The following is a 27,969-nucleotide window of genomic DNA, read 5'->3' as shown; positions in this document are numbered from 1 at the left end:
TTCATATCAATGACATAGATAAGGGGAGCAAAGACATGGTAGCTAAATTTGTAGATAACACAAAGATAGATAGGAAACACCATGAAGAGCACATAAGGATGTTGCAGACGGATATAGATAAGTTGAGTGTGTGGACAAAAATCTAGCAGATGGAGTATAATGTGGGAGAATGTGAAGTTGTTTCATTTGGCAGGAAGAATAAAAAAAAGACAGTATTGCTTAAACAGAGAATGGCTGCGGAGGAACATACAGAGAACATACATTCCAACATACAGAGGTTAAATGTTTTGGTGCATGAGTCACAAAACGTTTGCATGCAGGTACAGCATATAATTAAGAAATCTAATTGAATGTTAGCCTTTATTGAGAGAGGAATTGGACTTAAAAGGAAGAATGTTATGCTCGAGTTATACAGAACATGTATGAGCCCAAATCTTGAATACGTGTGTAGTTTTGGTCTTCTTAATAAAGAAGCAATGTAAATGCGTTAGAGGTGGGTCAGAGGAGGCTTACCAAATAGATACCAGAAATGAGAAGGTTGTCCTATGATGAAAAGTTGGATAGACTGGGCTTAATTCCACTGAAGTTTAAGAGAGTGAGGGGTGACCTGACTTAATATAGGAGATCCTTAGCAGCCTTGACAAGATGAAAGTGGAAAGAATGTTTCTTGTTGTGGATAAGTCCAGAGCTAGGGGGCACGGTTTTAAAATTAGGGGTCACTCTTTAAGAACGCAGATGAGGAACATTTGTATCTCGTATAGTTGTGAATTTGTGGAATTTTCTACCTCAGAAGGCAGTAGAATCGGAGTCATTGAAATTTTTGAAGTAGATAGATTCTTGTTAGACAATGGAATCAAAGGTTATCGGGGGTTGATGGGAATGTCAAATTCAAAACACAAATAGATTAGGCATGATCTTGCTGAATGGCAGAACATGCTCAAGGGGCCGAATGGCCTATTTCTACTCTTATTTTATATGCTCTTGTGGTTACAGTATTTGTCTGGTTAATACAGTTCAGTTTCTCGTCAATGATAAACACCAGATATTGATGGTGGGGGATTCAGCATTGATAATGCCATTGAATGTCAAGGTGAGATGGTTAGATTCTCTCTCGTTGGAAATGGTAATTTCCTGGCACTTGTGTGGCACAAATGTTTCTTTCCACAGCCCAAACATGAATATTGTCCAGGTCACACTGTTTCAGTATCCAAAGAGTCACAAGTGGTGTTGAACATTGCAATTATCAGCGGACATCCACACTTTTGATCCTATAATGGAGAGAAGGTAATTTATGATGAAGTGGCATCGGAAGTTGGCATGGTGGGTGGCACGGTAGCACAGTTGTTAGTGTCTGCGTGGGTTTCCTCCGGGTGCTCTGGTTTCCTCCCAAAGTCCAAAGATGTACACGTTCGGTGAATTGGTCATGATAAATTACCCCTTAGTGTTCAAAAGGTTAGATAGGTTTACTGGGTTGCGAGGATAGAGTGTGTTGTGGGCCTTGGTAGGGTGTTCTTTGAGAAGATGTGTGGAGAGATCAGTTCAGTTCATAAGAGGGTCATTGAGGAGTCTGGTAACAGCTGGGAAGAAGCTGTTTTTAAATCTGTTACTGCCTGTTCTCACACTTTTGTATCTCCTGTCCGATGAAGAGGTGGAAGAGAGAATAACCCGGGAGGTGTAGGAAACGATTCAAGCAGGTGGCGCGAACAGGAATGTAGTGATAGTTGGTGGTAGTGGGCGGGATTCTTCCCCAGGTCGCTTATTTCTCGGCCGAACGCTGTTCGCTGGTGGCGGGATTTTATCTTCCTGCGACCTGTCAATGGGATTTCCCATTGAAACAAACTGTCGGGAAACTCATTGGGGGGGGGGGGTTTGCTGGAAAAGTCAATTGCAACAATGGGAGAATTCCAGCCAGTATATGTCATGTGAGAGTGCCTTTAAGAAATGGGTGTTTTTATAGAATAACTGTAGTGGATGTACCTTTAAGAAATGGGTATTTATTACTGCAGTGATGTCAGAGTGTGGGTGGAGATGGGCGGTCTGTCAGCTTTTAGTTTCACTTTGAGAAAAGCTCGGGTGTGTCTGTTTTTTTGGTTTCGTTTCAGTGTTGGAGCTGCAGTCAGCTGCAGCAGGTGTAATGTTGGTCTCTCGGCCAAGTAAAGACTATCTCTTCATCATTTGGGGAATTCAGAGGGATAACTGTTCTCATTAGAGAATTTAAACCTGATCTCTGTGTTAAAAGGGTATTTTGTCTTCTGGATGTTGTTTGGGAATTTATTAAGGATTACTTAGTGTTGTATTCTTTGGGGATTGCATTTGAATTGATATTTGCCAAGATGTTCACTGTATGTTTTAAAAAGGTTAACTCGAGTTCATAGAATAAACATTTTTAGTTCAGCAAAATTGGCGGAGTTACAACAGAAAGATGTAGAAATAAAACGGATGTATCAGAAAGCATACACAGAAGAGGAATCTGAGTGTATACCAGAGTGTTATTACCGTAAAAGTGATGTCTTGATGAGAAAATGGAGACCTTTATTAATGCAGGCGGATGAAAAGTGGGCAGAAGTTCATCAACTAGTATTGACGGTAGGGTATAGAAAAGAGGTGTTGCAAGGAAAACTCAAGCTAAAATACAAAAACATTTTTATTGGCCTAGACTACATGAAGATTTAGTTCAATTTTGTTGATCAAGGGCAGCACATTGGCGCAGTGGGTTCGTCCTGCAGCCTCACGGAGCCGAGGCCCCAGTTTCGATCCCAGCTCTGGGTCACTGTCCGTGTGGAGTTTGCACATTCTCCCAGTGTTTACGTGGGTTTCGCCCCCACAAACCAAAGATGTGCAGGATAGGTGGATTGAACACGCTAAATTGCCCCTTAATTGGAAATAATGAATTGGACACTAAATTTATTTAAAAAATTTTTTGTTGATCATGTCACACACGTCAAGTGACAGAGAAACCGCAAGCAGTGATAACACTAGCGCCCTTAATACCCATTCCAACATTTGAGGAACCTTTTACAAGGGTCTTAATTGATTGTGTAGGATCACTTCCTAAAACGAAAAGTGGAAATCAATATCTTTTGACTATAATGGATGTGTCTACTAGGTTTTCAGAGGCCATTCCAGTAGGTAATATTACAGCTAAAAATATTGTGGAGGAGTTACTTAAATTCTTTACCAGATATTGACTACCCACAGAAATACAAACGGATCAAGGATCGAATTTTACCTCAAAGAAGTTATGGATAACTTAGGAATAAAACAATTTAAATCAACTGCGTACCATCCAGAATCGCAGGAAACGTCAGAAAGGTGGCATCAGACATTAAAGACAATGTTGAGGGCTTACTGTTGAGATCATCCAGAGGATTGGGATAAAGGAATTCCATTCGTACTGTTTGCAATTAGGGATGCACCTAATGAGTCAACCAAATTCAGTCCTTTTGAATTAATGTTTGGTCATGAGGTAAGAGGACCACTTAAATTGATTAAGGAAAAATTGGCGAGTGAAAAATCAGAAATTACATTATTGGATTACGTGTCAAATTTTAGGGAACAATTAAATAGAGCAGGTGAATTGGCTAGACAACATTTAAAAGTTGTACGAAATGTGATGAACTGGGTAGTCAACAAGAAATCCAAAGTTCATAGTTTTGCCAGTGGAGATAAAGTTTTACTATTGTTACCAGTGGTAGGTGAACCTTTAAAAGCAAGGTTTGGTGGACCTTATCAGATTGAAAAAAAATTAAGTGAGATGAATTATGCAGTATGAACGCCAGGTAGAAGGAAGACTCACTGAGTGTGTCATGTGAATATGCTTAAAAGGTACTTTGAAAGGGAAGGAGAGAAAAAGGAGGTTTTAATGATTCTAACTCAAAGCAACAAACCAAATCCAGATGACTGTGAATTTGACATACCTCAAATTAAATTGGAAAACGAGGATGTTTTTAAAAATTGGGATAAATTGTTGAGTTACCTTCGGGAGGATAAACGAACTGACCTGAAAAAGTTATTGATATCACATGGGCAAGTTTGTGGAGATAAATTGGGAAGTACTAAAATGGCTATACATGATGCAGATGTGGGAAATGCTGTTCCAATCAAACGACATCCATATAGACTTAACCCTTCAAAATTGGCACAGGTGAACAAAGAGATTGAAAGTATGCTTAAAAATGGCATAATTCAAGTGGGTTGCAGCCAATGGAGCTCACCAAAGTGATGGTACCAAAACCAGACGGTACCCAACAGTTGTGTGTGGACTATAGAAAGGTGAATGCAGTTACAAGAACGGACTCTTACCCTATTCCACGTTTGGAGGATTGCACTGAGAAAGTGGGACAATCAGCTTTTATTTCCAAACGGGGTTTACTTAAAGGTTACTGGCAGGTACCTTTATCCAAAAGGGCGAAGGAGATTTCAGCTTTTGGGACTCCAGATGGTATATACCAATTCAAAGTTATGCCATTTGGCGTGAAAAACACCTCAGCCACATTTCAACGGTTAACTAACAATATTGTTTCAAGATTACCCAATTGTGTGGTATACATCAACAATCTGTAATTTTCAGCCAGACATGGAAAGAACATTTAAAACATCTGATGGAATTATTTGATGGACTTCAGGAGGCAGGTTTGGTTATAAACCTAGCCAAAAGTGAATTTGGAAAAGCCCAAGTCGCTTTCCTTGGCCATACAATCGGGCATGGTCGAATGGTCCCATGGGATGTGAAACCAAAAGGTATTCGGGAGTTTCCAATACCCTCGGCATGAAGGGAAATAATGCAATTTCTTGGCATGAGCATATTTGATTGAACATTTGTGCAAAACGTTTTGTAGCGTGATTGCTTCACTGATGGACTTGCTGAAGACACGTTGAAAATTTCAGTGGACAGCGGAGTTTCAACAGGCATTTGACTGTCTGAAAGCTGTGATAACCAATGCTCATGTGTTGGAGAATTACAAGGGACTCTGTGATCAGATTGAACTAAAGTATCTGACTTTAAAGAGAAATGCTGAGGTGTAGAGAAATGGATGGATCGTGCAAAGACCTTCTTGTTCAAAGAGACTGTCAATCGAGAAGAGTTCCAATTGGAGGAAGAAGATCAAAAATTGACTTATTATTAAATGTTTGCGTGTTTTGTTTTCTTAAAAAGGAATGGATATTCACTGTCCATATTTCTTAAAGGATAGTGAAAAGGTGAAAAATTAAACAATCTTGAAGTTGATGGTTTATTTTGTTTTTTGGGGGAGGTGTCATGTGAGAATACCTTTAAGAAATGGGTGTTTTTATAGAATAACTGTAGTGGGTGTACCTTTAAGAAATGGGTATTTATTACTGCAGTGAGTGAGAGTGGAGCTGGGCTGTGTCAGCTTTTAGTTTCATTTTGAGAAAAGCTTGGGTGTGTCTGTGTTTTTTTTGGTTTCGCTTCAGTGTTGGAGCTGCAGTCAGCAACAGGAGGTGTAATGTTGGTCTCTCTGCCATGTAAATACTATGTCTTCATCATTTGGGGAATTCAGAGGGATAACTGTTCTCATTAGTGAATTTAAACCTGATCTCTGTGTTAAACGGGTCTTTTGTCTTCTGGATGTTGTTTGGGAATTTATTAAGGATTACTTAGTGTTGTATTCTTTGGGGGTTGCATTTGAATTGATGGTTGCCAAGATGTTCACCGTATGTTTTAAAAAGGTTAACTTGAGTTCATAGAATAAACATTACTTTGCTTCAAAAAATACATTTCCATTTCTGCTGTACCACACCTGTAGAGTGGGCCATGTGCTCCCCATACCGCAATCTAGTAAAAGTCGTGGGTCAGGTGAACTCCATGACAGAGACCCTGGGCTATAATAATAGTGAGGGGAATAAACACAATTCTCTGCAGCCAAGATTGAGAGAATCTAGAAGGCTGTGTTGCTTGCTCGGTGCCAGGATTCGGGACTGCTCTGGGCTGGAGAGGAACTTGGCAGTGGAAGAGGGAGGATCCAGTGATCATGGCCCACATAAATATCAACAACATAAGAAAGAAGTCCTGTTTCAAGAGTATGGGCAGCTAGGGGCCTAATTAAAAAGCAGAACTTCAAATAATCTTTGGAGCATTATAAGAGCTACGAGCAAATTAGTGTAGGGTAAATAAGATCAGAGAGTTAAATGCATGCCTCAAAGATTGGAGTGGGAAAAATGTATTTAAATTTCTGAAGCAGTGGCATGAGTATTGGGGCAAGTGGGAGCTGTACCATTGCATTAGTCTTCACCTGGACTGTGCTGGGACCAGTGTTATGGTGAGTCATATAACTAGGGCAGTAGAGAAGACTTTAAACTAAATAGTGGGGTTGAGAGAAGATGTGATAAATGAAACAGTGAGGAGAAAGTAAGAGAGCAATAAGGGAAATGATTATCCGAGTGTGGCACGAAGGGACAGAGCATGTAAACACAAGAGTGCACCAACAGTTAAGGCTAGAGATTGTGAAGACAATAAGACAGAATTAAATGAACTCTGATTGCATGCAGCATTCACAAGGTAGATGAATTGACAGCATAAACAGAAGTAAACATACATGATCTTATTGCTATTACAAAGATCGGGTTGAAGGGTGGCACAGGTTGGGAATTGAAACTTCAAGGATATCCAGCATTTAGGAAGGATAGAAAAAAAGGAAACGAAGGTCGTGCTGCACTGTTAGTAAAGGATGGCATCAGTACATGAGTGAGAGAGGATCTTAGATTAGATGATTTAGATATAGAGTCAGTTTGGATAGAGCAAGAAATGGGAAAGGGCAGGAAACAGTGATTTGAGGGCACCAAATATTATTGGTAATGTGCAGCATGCTTTAAATCAAGAAATTAGTGCTGCATGCCACAAAGGTAATACAGTAATCAAAGGGGACTTCAATCTACATACAAGCTGGGTAAACCTAATTAGCACTATTACTGAGAAGAACAAATTATTTCAATATCTGCAGAGAAATCAACTAGCGATCAGGCTATTTTGATCTAGTCTTTTGAAATGAGAAAGGACCATAATCTCATCGTAAAGGACCCTACAGGGAACAGTAATCATATGACAGAATTTTACATTAAGTTTGAAAGTGATTGACTGGGACGAGGATGAGTAGGTTCTTTGGGGGTGAAGATAGGTGTGCCAGGTGCTCGGGGAGTCCAGCGAACCATGCCCATATGTTCTGGGCATGCCCAGCACTGGAGGAGTTCTGGAAGGGGGTGGCGAGGATAGTGTCAAGGGTGGTGGGATCCAGGGTCAAGCCAGGATGGGGACTCGCGATCTTTGGGGTTGGGGTAGAGCCGGGAGTGCAGGAGGCGAAAGAGGCCGGTGTGCTGGCCTTTGCGTCCCTAGTAGCCCGGCGAAGGATTTTGCTACAGTGGAAGGACGCGAGGCCCCCAAGCGTGGAGACCTGGATCAATGACATGGCGGGCTTCATTAAGCTTGAGAAGGTTAAATTCGCCCTGAGAGGATCGGTGCAAGGGTTCTTTAAACGGTGGCAACCTTTCCTCGACTTTCTGGCTCAACGATAGGGTACTGGGACAGTAGCAGCAGCAACCCGGGGGGAGGGACGTTGATTATGTTGGCTTATTTTATTTAAATTTGATTTATCTCATTTTAATTTATGGTTAAGTTCTCTTGTTTGGGGGGGGGGGGGGGGGGGGGGGGGTGGGAGTGTGATACATGTGATGTTACGGTATGGGGGGAATTGTGGGTGTTATGGGGCTGTTAGTTGCATATTACTGCTTGTTGCTATACTTGTTATATTTTTATATTTTCTGTAAAAAATTCCAATAAAAATTATTTAAAAAAAAAAGTTTGAAAGTGGTATGGTTCAATCCAAAACTAGGGCCTTTAATCTAAACAAAAGAAACTGAAGGTATGAGGGACAGGTTGTCTGAGGTAGATTGGGGAACTGCGTTAAAGGTATGACAGTAGACAGATAATGGCTAGCAATTAAAGAATTAATACACTGTTTGCAACAAATTTATATTCCTTTAAGGCACAAAATGCCAGGAGGCAATGCAATCCAACTGCAGCTAGTGCTGTTCGGGAGGATTTAAACTAGTGTGGCAGGGGAGTGGGAACCGGGACAAGTGTAGAGACTGGGGGAAAAAGAGAGAATGAGATAAACATAGCACAGAGTAAGAGCAGGCACAGGGAAGCCGCAGGGCTCAGGGGGACTGTAGGTCTGTAGTGCGTTTGCTTCAGTGCAACAAGTATAACAGGTAAAACAGATGAACCGAGAAACTGGATTACAGCATTGAACTATGATCACAGTAAGAAGTCTTACAACACCAGGTTAAAGTCCAACAGGTTTGTTTCAAACACGAGCTTTCGGAGCACTGCTCCTTCCTCAGGTGAATGAAGAGATATGTTCCAGAAACATATATATAGACAAAGTCAAAGATGCCAGACAATGCTTGGAATGCGAGCATTTGCGGGTAATCAAATCTTTACAGATCCAGAGATAGAGGTAATCCCAGGTTAAAGACGTGTGAATTGTCTCAAGCCAGGACAGTTGGTAGGATTTTGCAAGTCCAGACCAGATGGTGGGGGATGAACGTAATGCGACATGAATCCAAGATCCCGGTTGAGGGCGCACTCATGCGTGCGGAACTTGGCGATAAGTTTCTGCTTGGCAATTCTGTGTTGTCGCGTGTCCCGAATGCCGTCTCGGGGAACGCTTACCCAGAGATCAGAGGCTGAATGCCCTTGACTGTTCAAGTGTTCCCCGACTGGAAGGGAACATTCCTGCCTGGTGATTGTCATGCGATAACCGTTCATTCGTTGTCGCAGCGTCTGCATGGTCTCGCCAATGTACCACGCTTCGGGGCATCCTTTCCTGCAGCGTATGAGGTAGACACGCGACAACGCAGAATTGCCGAGCAGAAACTTATCGCCAAGTTCCGCATGCATGAGTGCGGCCTCAACCGGGATCTTGGATTCATGTCACATTACATTCATCCCCCACCATCTGGCCTGGACTTGCAAAATCCTACCAACTGTCCTGGCTTGAGACAATTCACACCTCTTTAACCTGGGATTACCTCTATCTCTGGATCTGTAAAGATTTGATTACCCGCAAATCTCGCATTCCAAGCACTGTCTGGCATCTTTGACTTTGTCTATATATATATATGTTTCTGGAACATATCTCTTCATTCACCTGAAGAAGGAGCAGTGCTCCGAAAGCTCGTGTTTGAAACAAACCTGTTGGACTTTAACCTGGTGTTGTAAGACTTCTTACTGTGCTCACCCCAGTCCAACGCCGGCATCTCCACATCATGGAACTATGATGTAATTGCAATTACGCAGATATGTTTAAAGGACGGACAGGACTGGCATGTTCTGGGATATCGTTGTTTTAGATGGGACAGAAGAGTAAACAAAATAGGTGGGAGTGTTGCAATGCTGATAAGGGAGCAGATCACAGCCGTGTTGAGGGAGGACACATTGGAGGGATCTTGTCGTGAGGCATTGTGAGTGGAGCTCAGGAATAAGAAGGGTGAAATCACAATGTTGGGAGCGTACTACAGACCTCGCAACAGCCCGCAGGAGGCAGAGAAGCAGTTGTGTAGTCAGATATTGAAAAGGTGTGAAAAAGTAGGGTAGTTGTGATGGGCGATTTTAACTTTACATATAGATCTTTACATAGAATTTACAGTGCAGAAGGAGGCCATTCGGCCCATCGAGTCTGCACCAACTCTTGGAAAGAGCACCCTACCCAAGGTCAACACCTCCACCCTATCCCCATAACCCAGTAACCCCACCCAAAGGGCAATTTTGGACACTCAGGGCAATTTAACATGGCCAATCCACCTAACCTGCACATCTTTGGACTGTGGGAGGAAACCGGAGCACCCGGAGGAAACCCACGCACACACGGGGAGGATGTGCAGACTCCGCACAGACAGTGGCCCAAGCCAGAATTGAACCTGGGACCCTGGAGCTGTGAAGCAATTGCGCTATCCACAATGCTACCGTGCTGTCCTAACTTTCCCCATATTGACTGGGAATCCCTTACAGCCAGGGGATTAGCTGAGAGCAATTTGTTAGATGTGTCCAGGAGGGCCTTTTGATACAGTATGTTGACAATTCAACCACGGTAGGGGCCATACTAGACTTGGTATTGGGGAATGAGCCAGGCTAGATGATTGGTGTTTCAGTGGGGGAGCATTTTGGGCTTAGCAATCATAATTCCATAAGATTGCGAGTAGTCATGGATAAGGACAAGAGTCGCCTGTGGGTGATGGTGCTTAATTGGGCGAGGGCCAATTACATCAAATTAGACAGGAACTGGAGAATGTGGATGGGGAGCAGCTATTTGCGGGTAAATCCACATCTGACACGTGGAGGCCTTTTAAAGGTCAGTTGATTAAAGTGCAGCACAGGAATGTCCCTGCAAAAATGAAGGATAGAAATGGCAGGATTCGGGAACTAAGGGAAATTGTAAGTCAAAAGGAACAAGGAAGCATACGATAGGTCGAGGCATCTAAAAACTGACGAGGCCCTTGAGGCAAATGGTGAAAGTAGGAAGGAACTTAAATGTGGAATTAGGAGGGCTCAAAGGGGCCATGAAATGTCTTTACAGTACAATTCATGAATAAATTTGATCCTCCAAAATGCATCACCTACTGTAAACATGGTCAAGTAGAATCCAAGGCTTTTTATGTACATATTAGGAGTAAGAGGCCAGCAAGAGAAAGAGTAGGCCCTCTTAAGGACAATGGAAGTTATGCGTGGAACCACAGGAGTGGGTGAAAACCTTCATCATTAAAGGACATGATGGATGTTGAGGTCAGGGATAGGTGTGTGAACTCTCTTGAGAATGTCAATATATCAAAGGAGGAAGTGTTGAGTATCCTAAATGGCATTAAGGTAGACAAGTCCCAGGGCCAGATGGGATCTATCCCAGATTACTGCGGGAGGCAAGGGGAGAAATAGCTGGAACCTTAAAGATATGTTCAAATTTTCTTTGACCATAGGCGAGGTTCCAGAGGACTGGAGAATAGCCAATATTATTCCCTGTTTAAGAAAGGAAGCCGGGACAATTCAGCAAATTATTGGCCGGTGAGCCTGACATCAGTGGTGGGAAAGCTTTTGGAAAAGATACCGAGGGACAGGATGTATGCACATTTGGAGGAAAATGGACTAGTTAGTGACAGGCAGCATGGTTTTGTACAGGGATGGTCATGATTCACCAACTTGATTGCATTTTTTGAAGAGACGATAAAGAAAAGTGATGAGGAAAGGGTTGTGGATGTAGTTTATATGGATTTTGGAAAGACATTTGACAAGGTCCCACATGGCAGACAAATACAAAAAAATAAAATCACATGGGGTTCAGGGTGGGTTGGTTATATGGATACAGAACTGGCTTGGCTATAGAAGACAGAGAGTAGCGGTGGAAGGGTGTTTTTCTGAATGGAGATCTGTAGCTAGTGGTATTCCGCAGTGTAGGGACCTCTGGTTGTTTGTAGTATGTATAAATGATCTGGAGGAAAATGTGGATGGTCGAATTAGTAAGATTGCAGATGACACGAAGATTGGAGGAGTTGCTAATAGTGCCGAGGATTGTCAAGAGGATGCAACAGGATATAGATACTTGGGCACAGAAATGGCAGATGAAGTTTAATCCAAACAAATGCAAGGCAATGCATTTTGGAGGATCAAATTTGGTGTGAATTCTACTGTAAATGGCAGAACCCTTAAGGTCATTAACATACAGAGGGACCTGGGCATCCAGGTCCACAGTTTCCTAAAAGTGGCAATACAGGTGGCCAAGGTGAATAAGAAGGCATATGGTATGCTTGCATTCATCAGCCGCGGCATTGAATACAAGACTTAGGAAATCATGTTGCAGCTGTATATAACCTTGGTTAGGCTGCATTTGGAGTATTGCTGCAGTTCTGGTCACCACACTATCAGAAGGATGTGGAAGCTTTGGAGAGAGTGCAAAGAAGGCTCACCAGGATGTTGCCTGGTCTTGAAGGTGTTGACTATGAGGAGAGGTTGAACAAACTAGGACTGTTTTCACTGGAAAGATGGAGGCTGAGGGTACACAAAATTATGAGACAGAGACAGAGTAGTCAGAAGCTTTTTCCCAAAGGTGGAAATATCAATTACAAGGTGGCACAGGTTCATGGTGAGAGGGGGAAAGTTTAAGGGAGCAGTGCGGGGTAAGCTTTTCACGCAGAGAGCGGTGGGTGCCTGGAACATGCTGCCAGAGGGCGTGGAGGAAGCAGTCACATTAGCAACACTTACGAGGCATCTGGATGGGTAGGAAATAGAGGGATATAAAACAAGGGCAGAAAGTTTAAAAAAAAAATTAGGGCATTGTGATCAGCACAGACTTTGAGAGCTGAACATCAAGTTCCTGTGCTGTACTTTTCTTTGCTCTTCTAAAAGTTGTACTGGATTAAGGGCGGCACGGTAGCATAGTGGTTAGCACTGCTGCTTCACAGCGCCAAGCTTGATTCCCGGCTTGGGTTACTGTCTGTGCGGAGTCTGCACGTTCTCCCAGTGTCTGCGTGGGTTTCCTCCGGGTGTTCCGCTTTCCTCCCACAAGTCCCGAAAGACGTGCTGTTGGGTAATCTGGACATTCTGAATTCTCCCTTCGTGTACACGAACAGGCGCTGGAATGTATTGACTGGGGAATTTTCACAGTAACTTAATCGCAGTGTTAATGTAAGTCTACTTGTGACAATAAAGATTATTAATTAATTAAAGGAAAAGGCTTATAAGGTTGCCAAAAAAGTAGTAAACCTAAGGATTAGGAAGATATAAAAATTTTAGAATTCAGCAAAGGAGAACAAAGAAATTGATAAAGAAAAGAAAATATGAAAATGATCTAGTGAGGAGAAAATGGACTATAAAAGCTTTTATAAGTACGTGAAGAGGAAAAGGTTAGTCAAGACAAATGTGGGCCCATTACAAGCAAAGAATAGGGAATTTACTTTTTTAAAATGTTTTTAGAATACACAATAATTTTTTTCCAATTAAGGGGCAATTTAGCATGGCCAATCCACCTAACCTGCACATCTTTTGGGTTGTGGGAGTGAAACCCAAGCTGACACGGGGAGAATGTGCAAACTCCACGCAGACAGTGACCCAGGGCCAGGATCGAACCTGGATCCGCAGCACAGAATAGGGAATTTACAATGGGGAAATGGCAGAGAAATAAAACAAATACTTTGTGTCTGTTATTCATGGAGGAAGATACTAAAATCCTCCACAAATTCCTGGGAAGCTAAGGTATTAGTGAGATTGAGGACCTGAAAGAAATTGGTATCAGTAAAAATGTAGTACTGGAGAATTCATGGAGCTAAAATGTTATCTGTCCTCTAGAACCAATGATCTACAACCCAGAGTGTTGAAAGAGGTAGTTATAGATAGTGTATGCATTGGTGATCATCATTCAACATTCTATAAATTCTGGAATGGTGCCTGTAGTTTGGATGGTAGCAAATGTAACCCCACTATTTTTAGAAAGGAGGAAGGGAGGGTCACATGATTTGAGTGTGGGAGCAGTTACATTTTCACAAGCTGTTTCTGCTTGCCTTTTAATCCATTGTTTCATCCTGATGCACATTTCATACTTGTTTTTACTTGGGCCCGATTGGTCTTTTTGCAAGAGCTGGGATAAAATGCTAAACTCTGCATCTTCGTGGCGGTCAGAGTGGGCTGGGTGGGGCCCAGCTTGTGGTGGCCCAGTTGCCGCTGTGCGGGCTTTGCCTTAGTGGTCCTGCGTGCATCGGATGATGGCCACTATACAAAATGTTGCCTTGACTAAGAAACTTGGCTCCGTGGTGCAGGTCGTTAGAGCTCACTTTGAGAGACTGCAGAGCACCTTTAGAAGAGCGCTGGAGGTGCATAAGAGGGTTCTTCCACTCGATAGGGCACTGTCCCTAGTTCTGGGCCACCTTAGCGCTGTCAAATTCCTGTTGAATGGTGTGTCTTTCTTCTCCTGGGTTTAGGAGATGGGGGCTGGATGAAATGTCCCCCTGAGCCCAGTCCTTGGCAAGAGATGTGAACAGAACTCCAATTGAGTTAGAGAATTGGCTGCCATGCTTTGATAATCTTGATTATCAAAGCAGGGCAGCACGGTAGCATTGTGGATAGCACAATCGCTTCACAGCTCCAGGGTCCCAGGTTCGATTCCGGCTTGGGTCACTGTCTGTGCGGCGTCTGCACATCCTCCCCGTGTGTGCGTGGGTTTCCTCCGGGTGCTCCCACAGTCCAAAGTTGTGCAGGTTAGGTGGATTGGCCATGCTAAATTGCCCTTAGTGTCCAAAATTGCCCGTAGTGTTGGGTGGGGTTACTGGGTTATGGGGATAGGGTGGAGTTGTTGACCTTGGGTAGGGTGCTCTTTCCAAGAGCCGGTGCAGACTCGATGGGCTGAATGGCCTCCTTCTGCACTGTAAATTCTATGAATTCTATGATTCTATGATTTAGAGGTAGGATGCATCAGATTCAATAGAGCACACGTATCCTGTCTGCAGGCCAGGTGTTGGAAGGGCCCATTGGTCCTATATTGGCCATATTCTCGGTGCTCATCGTGAGGAGTTGGATATGGCCCAGTGAGTCAATAATTTCCCTCGGCCGGGATCTAGGGTATGGACGTCCTGACCGTTGGAGAGATGGCATGGTAGAAGTGATGGTGTCTTGTGCTGCAATTGATGGAACCCTGGAAAGTGCTCAATGATCCTGCCTTATCGATTGCCCTCTTGTGCAACATGTAAAATGTCTTTATCCTGCAATCTACCCTGTGGTTCTTTGATAATCCTGATTATTAACTCGCTGTTGATCATGTCATTGACTTTTTTTACTGTTGTCTTTTTCCTGGAGGGGAGTGCAAAATTTGAGCGTGATGGCCTGTGTCTTGAATATCCTTATCCTGTTGGTAAGATCATTTTGAGTCAGTTATGGGAATTATGATTTCTACAGTTTTACTCTTTTATGATTATCACGTCTTATAGTCCTTGTGGTTGGGGAAGGGTGTGATTTTTCTCACCACCTGTCTCGTTTATGAAGAACATAAGTCATGCTGGGGCAGGATGAAGGGCGAGTGGCTATGGTTTGTCGGGTTCATTCAGCCCCCCAGTTGGAACTGATCAGTTTTGGGTTTGTATATTCTTTGAATTAAGAATCCGTGTCTTCATCCTTCTTTGGCCTGGGCAGCATTTGTATCCTGGGAGGATGGTGTTCCTTCTGTCACTTGTTTGAGGTCCCTTTTCATGTTCCTCCCCTGGGCTATTTTGGTGGTTGGGTTGTTGAGGAGGGAAGTTGTTCTGGACATCTTTCTGCAATGTTGGTTTGCACTGAGCTATGCTGGTTGTTTCCTCTCTGGGGGTTCTTTTCTCCTTTTCATAGAGGTGAGCACTGTGTTGGTCCTTAACCTCTGCTGGCCCGGTGGTTTGCAGAAATTTCCCCGGTGGAGCCGGAATAACCATCCTCTTGTGGTGCGCTGCCCTGGATCGGGTTGGAAAGGTACAGGCTGGATCGGGGTGCATGTTTTTGAGGTGTGCTCGAGTCCTAGTGGTATAGTTCCCTGTGTGTTGTTTGGTGCTGGGCTAGGTCTGGCCCGGTACTGTGGCAGTTATCCTGTTGTGCCTGGGGCTTGGGATGTCCCTCTCCAAGGGTGTGGGAGGGGTTTGCTGGCAGGTTGGGTTTTGTGTTGTTCCCTTGTCTATCTAGTACACAAAGGCCTGGGGATGGGTCAAATTCTGTGCCTTGGTGGATAAACTTGCCATTCTCCAGGGGGGAGATTCCCTTCATGTTGATCGAGTGGCTGTTCTACTTTTCACTGATCAATGTTATCATCTTGTGGGTTAGCCTGGGTATATATGGTATTTTCTTTCTATTTTTTTTCTTCCCTTTCTACCTCGGGAGGCCCTGCAGGCTTGACCATAGTTTGAACATGCAATTACTGTTGCCAGTCCGCTCTTTCTCTCCTCTCTTTATAATTGTAGTTCTGCCTGTTTTGGGGATTTGCTTGCATTATGTAATATGTATGTAACTCCTGTAGATCTGGGGTTGTGTGTAATTTATTTTGTTTTTGCAAGGGTGGGTATGACAAATCCGTTCCTGGCTCCTACATGCGTACATAATGGTCTGGAATTCAAAAAAGGCGGTGCTGGAGTAGAGGGGGTGTGTGTCGGTGTGTTCCCGATCTTGATGCGGGAAGTTCATCCTGATCTCCACTGATGATTGTGGGACTGTGCAGCACGAGAGGGTGCGCGCTATTTTGTTATGTTGTCATGTTTTCATGATCTTATCATGTTTCTTCTTCGGTCTCTGGTGGGGCAATATGGGTATCTAGTTCTGTCTAATGATGGTATTAAGCCAGTTGTGATTTTGTTCTCCTGTTTCATGCTGCACTCATGTAGGTTAAGCCATTTCTGTTTTTTATCCTCCCTTGATTATGGCGATGTATTATTTTGTAACTGTTGTATTATTTTATAAAATGTAAACTCTCAATAAACATACTTTAGAAAAAAAAGGAGGGAGAGAAAAACAGCGAACTACAGACCTGACATCTTCAGTCGGGAAAATGTTAAAATCTATGATAAAGGGTGTGATAGCTGGGCACTTTCAATTCTTGAATAGCACAGTCAACATGGATTTATGGAAGGAAATCATGCTCGACAAACCTGGTGATCTTTTTAAGTGTGTTATGAGCAGGACAGTTAAGGAAGAACCAGTGAATATGGCATATTTGGAATCTCAGAAGGCTTTCAATAATGTCACGTACAAGAGTACAGTTAATAAAATTAGAGCACCTGGGACTGGGATAATCTCCTGGCATGGACTGAGGTTGGTTAACAGCCAAAACATAGGAAGTAGGGATAAAAGGATCATGCTCAGGTTGGCAGGCTGTGACGAGTGGGATACCGCAATGATTAGTGCATGGGCCCAGCTATTCACAATCTTTATCAATGATTTGGATATGGGGACCAACTTTAACGTTTCAAAGTTTGCTGATGACACAAAACTAGCTGGGAATGTGATTTGTGAGGACTATGCAAAGAGGCTTCAAGGGAATTCAGCCAGTTTAAGTGAGTGGGAAAGAACATGGCAGCTGGTTTATAATGTGGAAAAATGTGACATTTTCCTATCCACTCAGATAGGCAAAAACAGAAATGCAGTGTACTTCTTAAATGGGGAGAAATTGGGAAGTGCTGATGTCCAAAGGGACTTGGGTGTCCTTCATAAGTCACTGAAAGCTAACATACAAGTGCAACAAGCTATTAGGAAGACAAATGGTATGTTGTTTTTTATTGCAAGGGGATTTGAGTATAGGACTATAATTGTATAGAGCCTTGCTGAGACCACACCTGGGGCAGAGTGTGTAATTTTGGTCTCCTTACCTAGGATATACAGGCTATAGAGTAAAAAGAAAAAGGAATCAGGAATCGCCTATGGTCACCACTGACAAATATTGTCCACCCCCACCCCCCCCCCCCCCCAACCAATTCAACACCATCCAATCCCCGAAAGAGTACCGTGAATGACACCCATGAATTGTAGACACCCCCCACCACCCCCAGACTCCTCCCCTCCACTTCTTCGTGTAAACACGTCTCCCCCCCAACCTCTGTTCCTTCCCCCAACTTTTCAGCCCAGCAAGACTCACCAAAACCTGTTCTACCAGGCTCTGATGGCTGCAGCCCCTCCTCCCCACCTCACTCCCGTTCACTGGCCGGCATTAAACCGGCCAACGAGGAGGCCCCTGCCCGGGTCTGCTTCCCCCTCACGACCGATGAGCCCGATTCAGTTCCTATCGAGGGATCGTCCCCCTTCCCCAACATCGTGGCAAAATACTCCGTCTGCCTCGGGCCTTCCACCCCTTCGGGCAGACCAACGATCCTCAGATTCTGCCGCCTGGATCTGTTTCTTCCAAGTCTTCCATTTTGGCTCGCAGACCCTTGTTGGTCTCTATCACCTTCCGCAACTCCTGCCCCATCGATGTGAGTTGATCACTGTGCTGCGATAAAGCCTCTTCCACTTCCTTTAGTGTCTCAACTTGCTGCCGCACCTCCGCCGCTGCGCTTGATACCACCGTCCTCACTGGGGCAATCGCCTCCTCCACCAGCACTTTCAATACCGCCCCCACCTGCTTCTTCATCGTTTCCATGTGTTTTGTGAACTGTTTTTCAAGTTCCACAGCCATCACCGTGGTCATTTCTTCTGCTGTGAGCAATGCAGCCACTCCTGGTGCCCAGCCTCTGCTTTCCTTACAGTTTCTACGCTGACTTTTCCACTCACCGGCGGACTTTCATTAACCCCCTTTTTTACTGTTGTTTTTTCCCCCAAACTTGGGCATTTCTCCTCCCTGTGCCTTCTTACAGCTTTTTCAACCTCCGTTGCCCCTGGGATTGAGAGTTAAAACACCAAATTGTTTTTTGGCCTCCTTGGCCAACACTTAACCGAAGATCAGAAGCTGAATGCCCTTGACTGGAAACGAACATTCCTGCCTGCCGATTGTCACGTGATGTCCGTTCATCCGTTGTCGCAGCGCCTGTATGGTCTCGCCAATGCACCAAGCCACGGGACAACATTTCCTGCAACGTAGGAGGGAGACAAGGTCGTCCGAGTCGCACGAGTATGTACCGCATACCTGGTGAATGGTGTTCTCACGTGTCATTGTGGTACCATATCGATGATCTGGCACGTCTTGGAGAGGTTGCCATGTCAGGGTTGTGTGGTGTCGTGGTCGCTGTTCTCCTGAAGACTGGGTAGTTTGCTGCAATCAATGACCTGTTTAAGGTTGCGCAGTTGTTGGAAGGCAAGTGTGGGGTGTGGGGATGGCCTTGGCAAAATGTTCTGTGATTTCTATGCATTGTCTGACGTTGATCGTGTTTTTTATTCCATGCCTATGTGCTTCGTATTGTATGGCAATAAAGATAAATACATTTATGGCACCTCTTTGTCCAGTTAAGTGGTCAATTGCCCACCACCACAAAACACAGAAAAACCTGTTTGACATCCCTGCCAATTTATTTGTTCACGAGAGTTTCCTGCACACAAACTGGCTGTCACCTTTCCTACAACAGCAACTATACTTCAAAAGTAATTACTGGCTGTAAAGTGCTTTGAGATTTCCAGCTGTTATGAAAAGTGTAGGGCAGCACCATGGCGCAGTGGTTAGCGCTGCTGCCACACGGCTCCGTGGACCCGGGTTCAATCCCGGCCACGGGTCACTGTCCGTATGGAGTTTGCGCATTCTCCCAGTGTCTGCACAAGTCTCACCCCCAAAACCCAAAAAGATGTGCAGGGTAGGTGAAGTGGCCACGATAAATTGCCCCTTAATTGGAAAAAATTAATTGGGTGCTCTTAAAACTTATTAAAAAAATTAAAATAAATAAAGAAAAATAAAAGGTTCTGAAAAGTATTATATAAATGCAATTCTTTCTTTATCAGGATAAATGATCAATCCACTTAGAATGGAGATGAGGAGAAATTATTTCACTCAAAAGGTTGTGAATCTTTGGAATTCTCTACCCCGGAAGGTTCTGGATACGCCATGATGGAATACATTTAAGGCTGGGATAGAAGATTTTTGGTCTCCCATGGAATTAAGAGTATGGCAGGATAAAGAAGTAGAGGAGTAATGAATGGTGGAGCAGGCTCGATAGGCCATATGCTCTACTCCTGCTCCTAGCTGGTTTAGCACAGTGGTTTAAACAGCTGGCTTATAATGCAGAACAAGACCAGCCGCACGGTTCAATTCCCGTACCAGCATTCCCGAACAGGCGCTGGAATGTGGCAACTAGGGGCTTTTCACAGTAACTTCATTGAAGCCTACTTGTGACAATAGCAATTATTATTATTATTTCTTGTATTCTTGTTTTTTGCTGGTTTAGAGTGGATAAGTCTCAGTGAGGATTCTTCAACCTGGTTGATTGAGAGCTTCACTGTCGCTTGTCCTACTCACACATGCTGCAGCTTTCCCGTTGAGGGTGCCAAGCTGGATCTGACACCCGATGACAACAAGCTCAGAAGTCTGTGTGCAGCTGCCAGTATGAGGCCATTCCTGCACCTCATTCATAACACCCTATTCAATTTTTGGTGCTCTTTTATTGTTCAATTCTGACCACTGCCTGCTGATTTCTTACCCGTTTCTTCATCCTCTTTTAAGCTATATTGGTGGTTGAATAAAAAGGGCTATATAAGGCAACAGAAATAGTCTGGGTTTATGGTATTAAGATCTCACGGAGGATAAATATTACATGAACTGTTTGGGCCAAAACGCATGTCTATAGTGTGACTTCTACATGTTTTAAAGTCGTATCAATTTACTCAATTTATTATCGACAAACATAAGAGGAAAGAAAGTAAATAATGTTCATCATGATTCTGTGCAAAGTATTTTAAAAAGCTGACCGAGTTTCAAATTCAAAACGTCCCAATACTTGATCAGTTCCTTCAATAATTAGTAGTCAATTACCAAGAAGCTTCTTTTCAAAGCTTCATATATAGTACAAGTACAAAACAAATCCAGTCACACTTCTGTAAAAGTTCATAGGCGATAATTTAAATACAATTCACTCACCATCATATTCTGGGAAATAATCAACTAAGTGAGAATACATGATCTTCTCCTCCAAGAGATCTTTCTTGTTCAAGAAGAGGATGACTGAGGAGTTTTGAAACCAGGGATATGTGATAATTGTTCTAAATAGCGCTTTGCTCTCTTCCATTCGATTCTGGAATAAATTACATCAAAGCAGTTAAGTTCACTTTCATAAATCAGAAGAACTAAGATACAAGGCTGGAGCACTGTACTTTATTCCTGTAGGCATTGATTCAAACCCGAAAGGGCGAACAATACATTTTTTACAGCTCTGTGACACCAGGTACGAGTATTGCTGGAAATAACTTATAATTGCCAGAGTCCCTCTGATTAATTTTTCAAAAAATTGTCAGAAACTATTCCACTATTAGGAATATAGGAACAGTAGTAGGCGGTCCAGCCCCATGATTCTGTTCTGCCATTCAATTAGATGGCTGATCTCAACCACAACTCCATTTTCCCACCAGATATCATGAGTGCTGTTGGCAAGTGATAGCCAGAATTAATGTAAACTGTTAGGAAATCAAAGGTAAGGGCAGCACGGTGGCCTAGTGGTTAGCGCAGCTGCCTCACGGCGCTGAGGTCCAAGGTTCGATCCCGGCTCTGGGTCACTGTCCGTGTGGAGTTTGCATTTTCCCCGTGTCTGCGTGGGTTTCACCCCCACAACCCAAAAATGTGCAGAGTCGGTGGATTGGTCACACTAAATTGCCCCTTAATTGGAAAAAAATAATTGAGTACTCTAAATTTAAAAAAAAAGGAAATCAAAGGTAATTTTAAGGAAGTCATATTTGTATTGACAAAAATTAAAAATGAGGTATAGAAACATAGAAGATAGGAGGAGAAGGTGTTTTGGCCCTTCGAGCCTGCTCCGCTATTCATTATGATCATGATTAATCATCCAACTCAATAGCCTAAACCCACTTTCCCCCCATTCCTTTGATCCCCATTGCTCTCAGTGTAGTTTTAGGTCGGTTTAATTTAATGATTCTGGGCCTGGAAGGGACCTATAGTTTGATTCATGCTGGACAAAGGGTGTTTATCTGAGTGTGGCGGGGAGAGGGGGGGGGGTGTGTGTGTGTGTGTGTGTGTGTGTGTGTGTGTGTGTGTGTGTGTGTGTGTGTGTGTGTGAGATTATGTTTCAACTACCATAGAGAGCCTACGGTGTGATGACTAAATAGAGCTGCTAAGTAACTTGACGTCCTTATAAGGATAAGAGCTTCTCTTTGTTCTTCAGTTAGCTGGAAGTTACAGTAGTTGGTGACAGGCAGCGAAAGAGGGAACATCTCTCTCAGCTTTGCTATAAGAAAAGTCATACAATGGAGCAATGAGAGTCAGTGCTAGAAATCTAAAGGACAGCTACTTAAGGAAACTAGAGAAATGAAGGGGAGTTTCCAGGGAGCCTAAAGTTAAAGGAACAAAGAGGAATTGGGCAGATCTGGGTGGGTGCTGTCCGTTTCAAGTCACAGAACTGTAAGGGAGTCGGCTAGTGAAAGTCAGAAAGGTATCTGAAGTGGTTTTAAGGTTTATGGTATCTTACTACAGTGAGGCGTTAATTGAAATAATTGTAGCGCAATTGTTGGCTGGATATCAGAAAGCGTGTGCATAAAAGCAGTCAAGGTGCAGAAAAGTCTTTGAGTGGATTTCGGAATGCAAACCTGTAATGAAAAGCATGATTATGAGAAAAGGTTTAAAAGCTTGCTTTGGAAATTCACATATACCAATTATCTGGGGGATTCGGAGAAAGAATTTCACAGACACTAACTTGGTCTGAGAGCAGTGTCTAATTGACCACAATCAATTTATGTGCCTTAAAAAAGGGACTTTGTGTGTCAATGCGGCCCTTGTAGCTTTAAATGTACTGTGCCATTTGTGTTAATCTTAAAACCTGTCTGTAATTGTTAACCTAAAGGGGGAGTAGACTGGGGACTTCCTGTGGCGCGATGGAAGGGGAGGACGCGCACGAGATGGCACCCATTAGAGAACTTACTTTTTCCCCCCTTTCCTTGGTGACATGGATAGTTTATTCCTTGGAAACTCATGAAAGTTAATCAGGGTAGAGTTCTCTCTTTGTTGAGATGCCCAGAAAAACAACGCTCAGAAAGTTTTGAGTAGAAACTCAGCGACGGAGTCCGAAGCCTCTCAGGGCGTAACTGGAGGCAAGATGGCAGAGTCGGTTTCTTCCTCTCCATCCACTCCACTAACAACCAAGGCTATCATTAGTATTTTGGCAAAAAAGAGTTGAGAAACGATAACAGATCATGTCAAAGGATCTTAAAAGATCAATTGAAGAGGCCTTGGGCCCCATGCGTTGGCTCTAGAAAAAACTAGTAAGATCGTTGAAGTCATGGAGTCACTATGAAGAGCATGTAGATGGCCTTATCGAACAGCAGTGATCAGAATGCCGTGCTGGAGTCTGCGCTGACTTCGGTTTCTGAAACCACTAAGTCGTTCAGAGCCAAGTTGAATGAGTTGGAAAACAGAAGGCAGAACATACAGATTGTGGGGTTGCCGGAGGAGATCGCGAGCCATACCCCCAAAGGAATATTTCTTGGACATGCTCCACAAAAGGGTGGTGGGGGGGAGAAGAGGGTGGATTTCCATCCCCGCCCGAATTAGATCGGGCCCATCGCTCACTTCAACCAAAGCCTCGTTCTGAAGATCCACTGCAAGATTCCACAGTTTTAAAGAAAAAGAGACTTCTTTACATTAATATATGGTTTCCTTTCTTTTTTCGAGATTGTTGTTTGGCGGGACTTCTTTTCGCTAGGGGATTGTGCAAGTTAATTGGGAGTTTTGTTATTTTTTTTCTCCAGTTGAGAGTCTCCAAAATTCATTCATGGAATGTGGGTGTCGCTGGCTAGGCCAGCATTTATTGCCCATCCCTGATTGCCCTTGAACTGAGTGACTTGCTGGGGCTATTTCAGAGGGCATTTAAGAGTCAACCACATTGCTGTGGGTCTGCAGTCATGCGTAGGCCAAACCGGGTAAGGACGGCAGGTGCACTTCCCGAAAGGATATAATTGAACCAGATGGGTTTTTACGACAATCAACAATGGTTTCATGGTCATGATAACGCTTTCAATTCCAGATTTTTAAAAATTGAAATCAAATTTCACCATCTGCCTTGGTGGGATTCGAACCCGGGTCCCCAGAACATTACCCTGGGTGTCTGGATTACTAGTCCAGTGACAATACCACAACACCACTGCCTCCCCCTAACTAGGGAGTTAGTTAACAGGGAGTGGTTTTGGAGGGCTCGCTGCAGCTCATTGTAGTAGTTTTTTAAGAACATTAGCTTTGAGTTTTTGTTTTGTTAAATGTAGGGTTTAGGTTCAGGCTAAGTCTTTGTTTCCCTTGCTTTTATTTGCTTTTGGGTGTGGTTACGTTTAATGGTGTGGCACAGTGGTTGCACTGCAGTCTCACGGCGTCGAGGTCCCAGGTTCGATCCTGGCTCTGGGCCACTGTCCATGTGAAGTTTGCACATTCTCCCAGTGTTTGTGTGGGGTTCGCCCCCACAACCTAAAGATGTGCAAGGTAGGTGGACTGAACACACTAAATTGCCTGTAAATTGGAAAAAATGAATTGGTTACTCTAAATTTTTTTAAAAATGTTTAATGGTAATGGCGTTGTTGGGAGTGGGGGTAATCTACTGACGGTGTCCATTGGTTTTCCTTTGTCCAGTCTGATGGCGTGGCTTAGTGGCCATCTTGGGTGGATCTTCTTGCTTTATCCTTTTAATGTCCCTTGGTTTATCTTTTGGAGGGAACAGCTGACTCTGGATTAAGGGCAGGTGGGAGACATCCAATCCGTTTGGTCACCTGGAACTTTGGAGGTTTCAATGGCCCAGTAAAAAGGTAAAGGGCATTTGCAAGAGATAAGAGAATTATCTCTTACAGAGCATGTATGTTGACAACAATGATGTTGGAGCAGCACAGGCTGGTCGATTCTATTCGAGAGATGGATCACCAGTACTGGCTTCATCCTACTCCAGAGATATTGGCCAGTAGGAAAACAATTGCAGGCCCACTTTGAGCTATCGTCTACCAGTAGGGAGTATGTCAGTTGCAATGCTCCAGCAGCAATTTGTAGGAGTATGGGGAGAAGGCCAGTTTTCTTCTGGTTCAGCAACTCAAATGGCAAGTGGTGTCCTGGGAGATCACACAGATATTCAATGCGGGTAACAAAATTGTTTCAGCCCCTCCCTAGGTCAATGCTGCTGATAAATTATTTTGCGGTGATCTTTATAGATCAGAGCCCCCTACAGATAAATTGGTCATGTTCAACCTTCCGGACAGTCTGCCCATCCCAACGGTTGAGATGGATCAGAGAAGTGAGTTAGATCCCCCACATTCTGCCCCGTCGAGATTTTAAAATGTATTGAGCTGATGCAGTCTGGCAAGGCCCCTGGTCTGGGTGGCTTTCCGATTGAATTTTACAAGAGGTTCTCGAGCAGTTTGTATCTTTATTATTGGACATGTTCAATGATTCCCTATCCCGGGGACCGCTGCCTCCGACCCATAGAACCTCACTCAAGCCGCTATTCCCTTGCTACTTAAGAGGAACAAGGACCCGGCAAAGTGTGATTCATATCATCCTATCTCAGTTTTGAAAACAGACATCAAACTGCTTGCTCAGGCGCTGGCGCTCCGATTGGCCTTGCCTTCCAAATATAATTTTGGAATGTCCAACAGGCTTCATGAAAGTTGTCGGCCAATATACGTCGCCTGTTAAATGTCATCCTTTTCCCCCCTCCCCTGTACCCGAACCTGAAGTGGTATTATCTCTTAATACTGAAAAGGCATTTGACAGAGTGGAATGTGAGCATTTATTTGAGATTCTCAGGAAATTTGGATTTGGTCATAAATTTGCTTCAGTGTTGCTACAAACACTTTTGTACTCTGAATATTTTCCCTTGAATAGGGTGACTAGGCATGGCCTCCACCAAGAGTGGGCGGAGCATCAGATTTCTCTCTATGCGGATGACCAACTTCTTTATATTGCAGACTCAGCCCCCTTGATCGACGACATAATGAATTTGCTTAACACCGTCGGCTCCTTCTCTGGGTATAAATTAGATTTAGGCATGAGTGACTGTTTCTTGGTCAACTCCCCTGAGACACGAGCTCAACTGGGGATTCTCACCTTTCACCCCACCAGCCTCCGTATGCAGAGTATAATCATCTGCCATTTTCGCCAACTCCAGTGTGATGCCACCACCAAACACTTCTTCCCTTCACTCCCTGTCAGTATTCCATTCCCTCAGAGATAATCTTGTCCACTCCTCCACCATACCCAACACCTCTCCCATCACCCATGGGACCTTCCCATGCAATCGCAGAAGGTGTAACACGTGCCCCTTTACCTCTTCCATGCTTAACATCCCAGGCCCAAAACACACATTCCAGGTTAAGCAGTGTTTCACTTGAACCTGCTCCAATTTGGTCCATTGCATTCGCTGCTCCCAATGGTCTCTATATCGGAGAGACCAAACGCAGACTAGGTGATCGCTTTGCTGAGCACCTTTGGTCTGTGCGCATTCAGGTGACTTTCCCGTTGCTTGCCAGTTTAACACAAGACCCTGCTCCCATGCCCACATGTCTGTCCTTGGCCTGCTGCAATGTTCCAGTGAAGCTCAACGCAAACTGGAGGAACAACATCTCACCTTCCGGTTAGGCCTTCCGTTCTCAACATCGAATTCAACAACTTCAGATGATTAGCTCTACCCCACCTCGACCCCTTTGTTTCATCCCATTAACTGGTTTTTACCATTTCTTTCTCTTTTGCCTTTTTTATAGATGGATAAGATGGGGGGGGGGGGGTTATCACCCACCTTGCTTTACTCTTTCACCCCTTTGCTTCCCCCTTCTCCTCCTTCCACATCTACATCGGTCACAGTTTACCCTCTGATGTTAGTTTCTCTACAGTTTGGCCTTTCACACCTTTTGTTCTCTCTGGGGGACTGCCATTAGCACTCTTTCCCCTTGCTGTCTGTGGGTTTCTGTGGCTGTGACTCACCTTCCATTCTCACTCCACAGTATAAATATTTCCCACTTTCTCAGTCTTTAGCTTTGACAAAGAGTCATCTGGACTCGAAATGTGAGCTCTTCTCTCCAGGCGTGCTGAGATTTTCCAGCTTTTTTTTTTGGTTTCAAGATTCCAGCATTCTCAGTAATTTGCTTTTATAGGGATGTTACCTTTTGTCTTACTAATGGAAGCTTCCGCTATCTGGGGATCCGGGTGGCCCACAACTGGGCCTCACTTCATAAGCTGAATTATACAAGCCTGAGTAATATAGATTTGCAGAGGTGGAATGACCTTCCTCCATCTTTGGTGGGTAGGATACAAACTATCAAAATTGACGTGTTCAAAGTTTTTCTTTTTCATTGAATATCTTCCCATTTTTCTCCCCAAATCATAAAAAAAAATCAAAGTTAATAAATTGATATCTTCTTTTACTTTGCCAGTTAAGATTCTCAGAATCTATAGCGTCCTCTCCAAAGGGATAGACAGGCGGGGGGCTTGGCTCTTCCCAATTTATTGTTTTATTAAAGGTAAAGTAGCTGCAGTTCCATATCCCCATAGGCTGCTTTCCCCTTTGAGGGAGAGAGCTGACTGGTGGTGATTTAACCTGAGGATCACCATACCTCAGCCAGGGGCAAGGTTGAGAAGCCAGGACCTTCATGAATATCCTCGGCTGGTATGGCCTCAGCCATATTATTTTATTACTGTGCCGCTAACATTCATAAAAGCCTTGTCGTGGATCAGTGACCCGGATTTTATTTGGGGACAAATGGAGCCTTGTTCCTGCATTACCTCTGCCCTTCTTGCCATAGTCACTGCATCATTTCCCTTTCCCCTGCTAGATTTTCCTCAAACTCAGTAGCGATCTCCTCTCTTCGAATTTGGAAACAGTTTAGACAGCATTTTAAGCTCCTTTCCCTGTCTTCACTATACCCTATTTGCAACAATCACCTTTTCCTACCTTCCAGTTTGGACCCAACATTTAAATCTTCAGAAGTAAAGGGTCTGGAGAGTTTTGGGGACCTGTTCGTGGAGAGGAGGTTTGTCAGTGTTAGGCAACCAGCTGATAAATTCCAGCAACCCATATTCAGCCTTTTTTGATATTTTCAAGTACTTGACTTCTCGTGCAAGGCCTTTCCTTCCTTTCCTATGGCGTCATTTTCTTCCTTAATGAAGAGGATTCTGTCCCTGGCTCGGGGAAAAGGCTTGGGAGATCAGAAGCACAAAAGGACTTAGGAGTCCTAGTTCAGGATTCTCTTAAGGTTAACATACAGATTCAGTAGGCAATTAGGAAGGCAAATACAATATTAACATTCATGTCGAGGGGGTTAGAATACAAGAGCATGGTGCGGCACAGTAGTTAGCACTGCTGCCT

At 43.8% G+C, this 27,969-nt stretch overlaps 1 protein-coding gene across 4 annotated transcripts in view; it reads right to left on the bottom strand.

Moving 5' to 3' along the window:
- The window catches only part of LOC119970383 (guanine nucleotide-binding protein G(q) subunit alpha), a 318,243-nt gene that overhangs the window by 36,630 nt on the left and 253,644 nt on the right, over positions 1–27,969 (bottom strand). For all 4 annotated transcript variants that reach the window (XM_038804914.1, XM_038804913.1, XM_038804916.1 and 1 more), the window contains one exon: positions 20,553–20,706. In XM_038804914.1, coding sequence (XP_038660842.1) covers positions 20,553–20,706 — 154 coding nt within the window. The remainder of the gene's footprint in view (positions 1–20,552; positions 20,707–27,969) is intronic.

This window comes from Scyliorhinus canicula, chromosome 8 (assembly GCF_902713615.1).
Source record: "Scyliorhinus canicula chromosome 8, sScyCan1.1, whole genome shotgun sequence".
Taxonomy (NCBI): Eukaryota; Metazoa; Chordata; class Chondrichthyes; order Carcharhiniformes; family Scyliorhinidae; genus Scyliorhinus; species Scyliorhinus canicula.
Note: the sequence above shows the minus strand (reverse complement) of the source record. Positions and strands in the feature narration are given on the sequence as shown.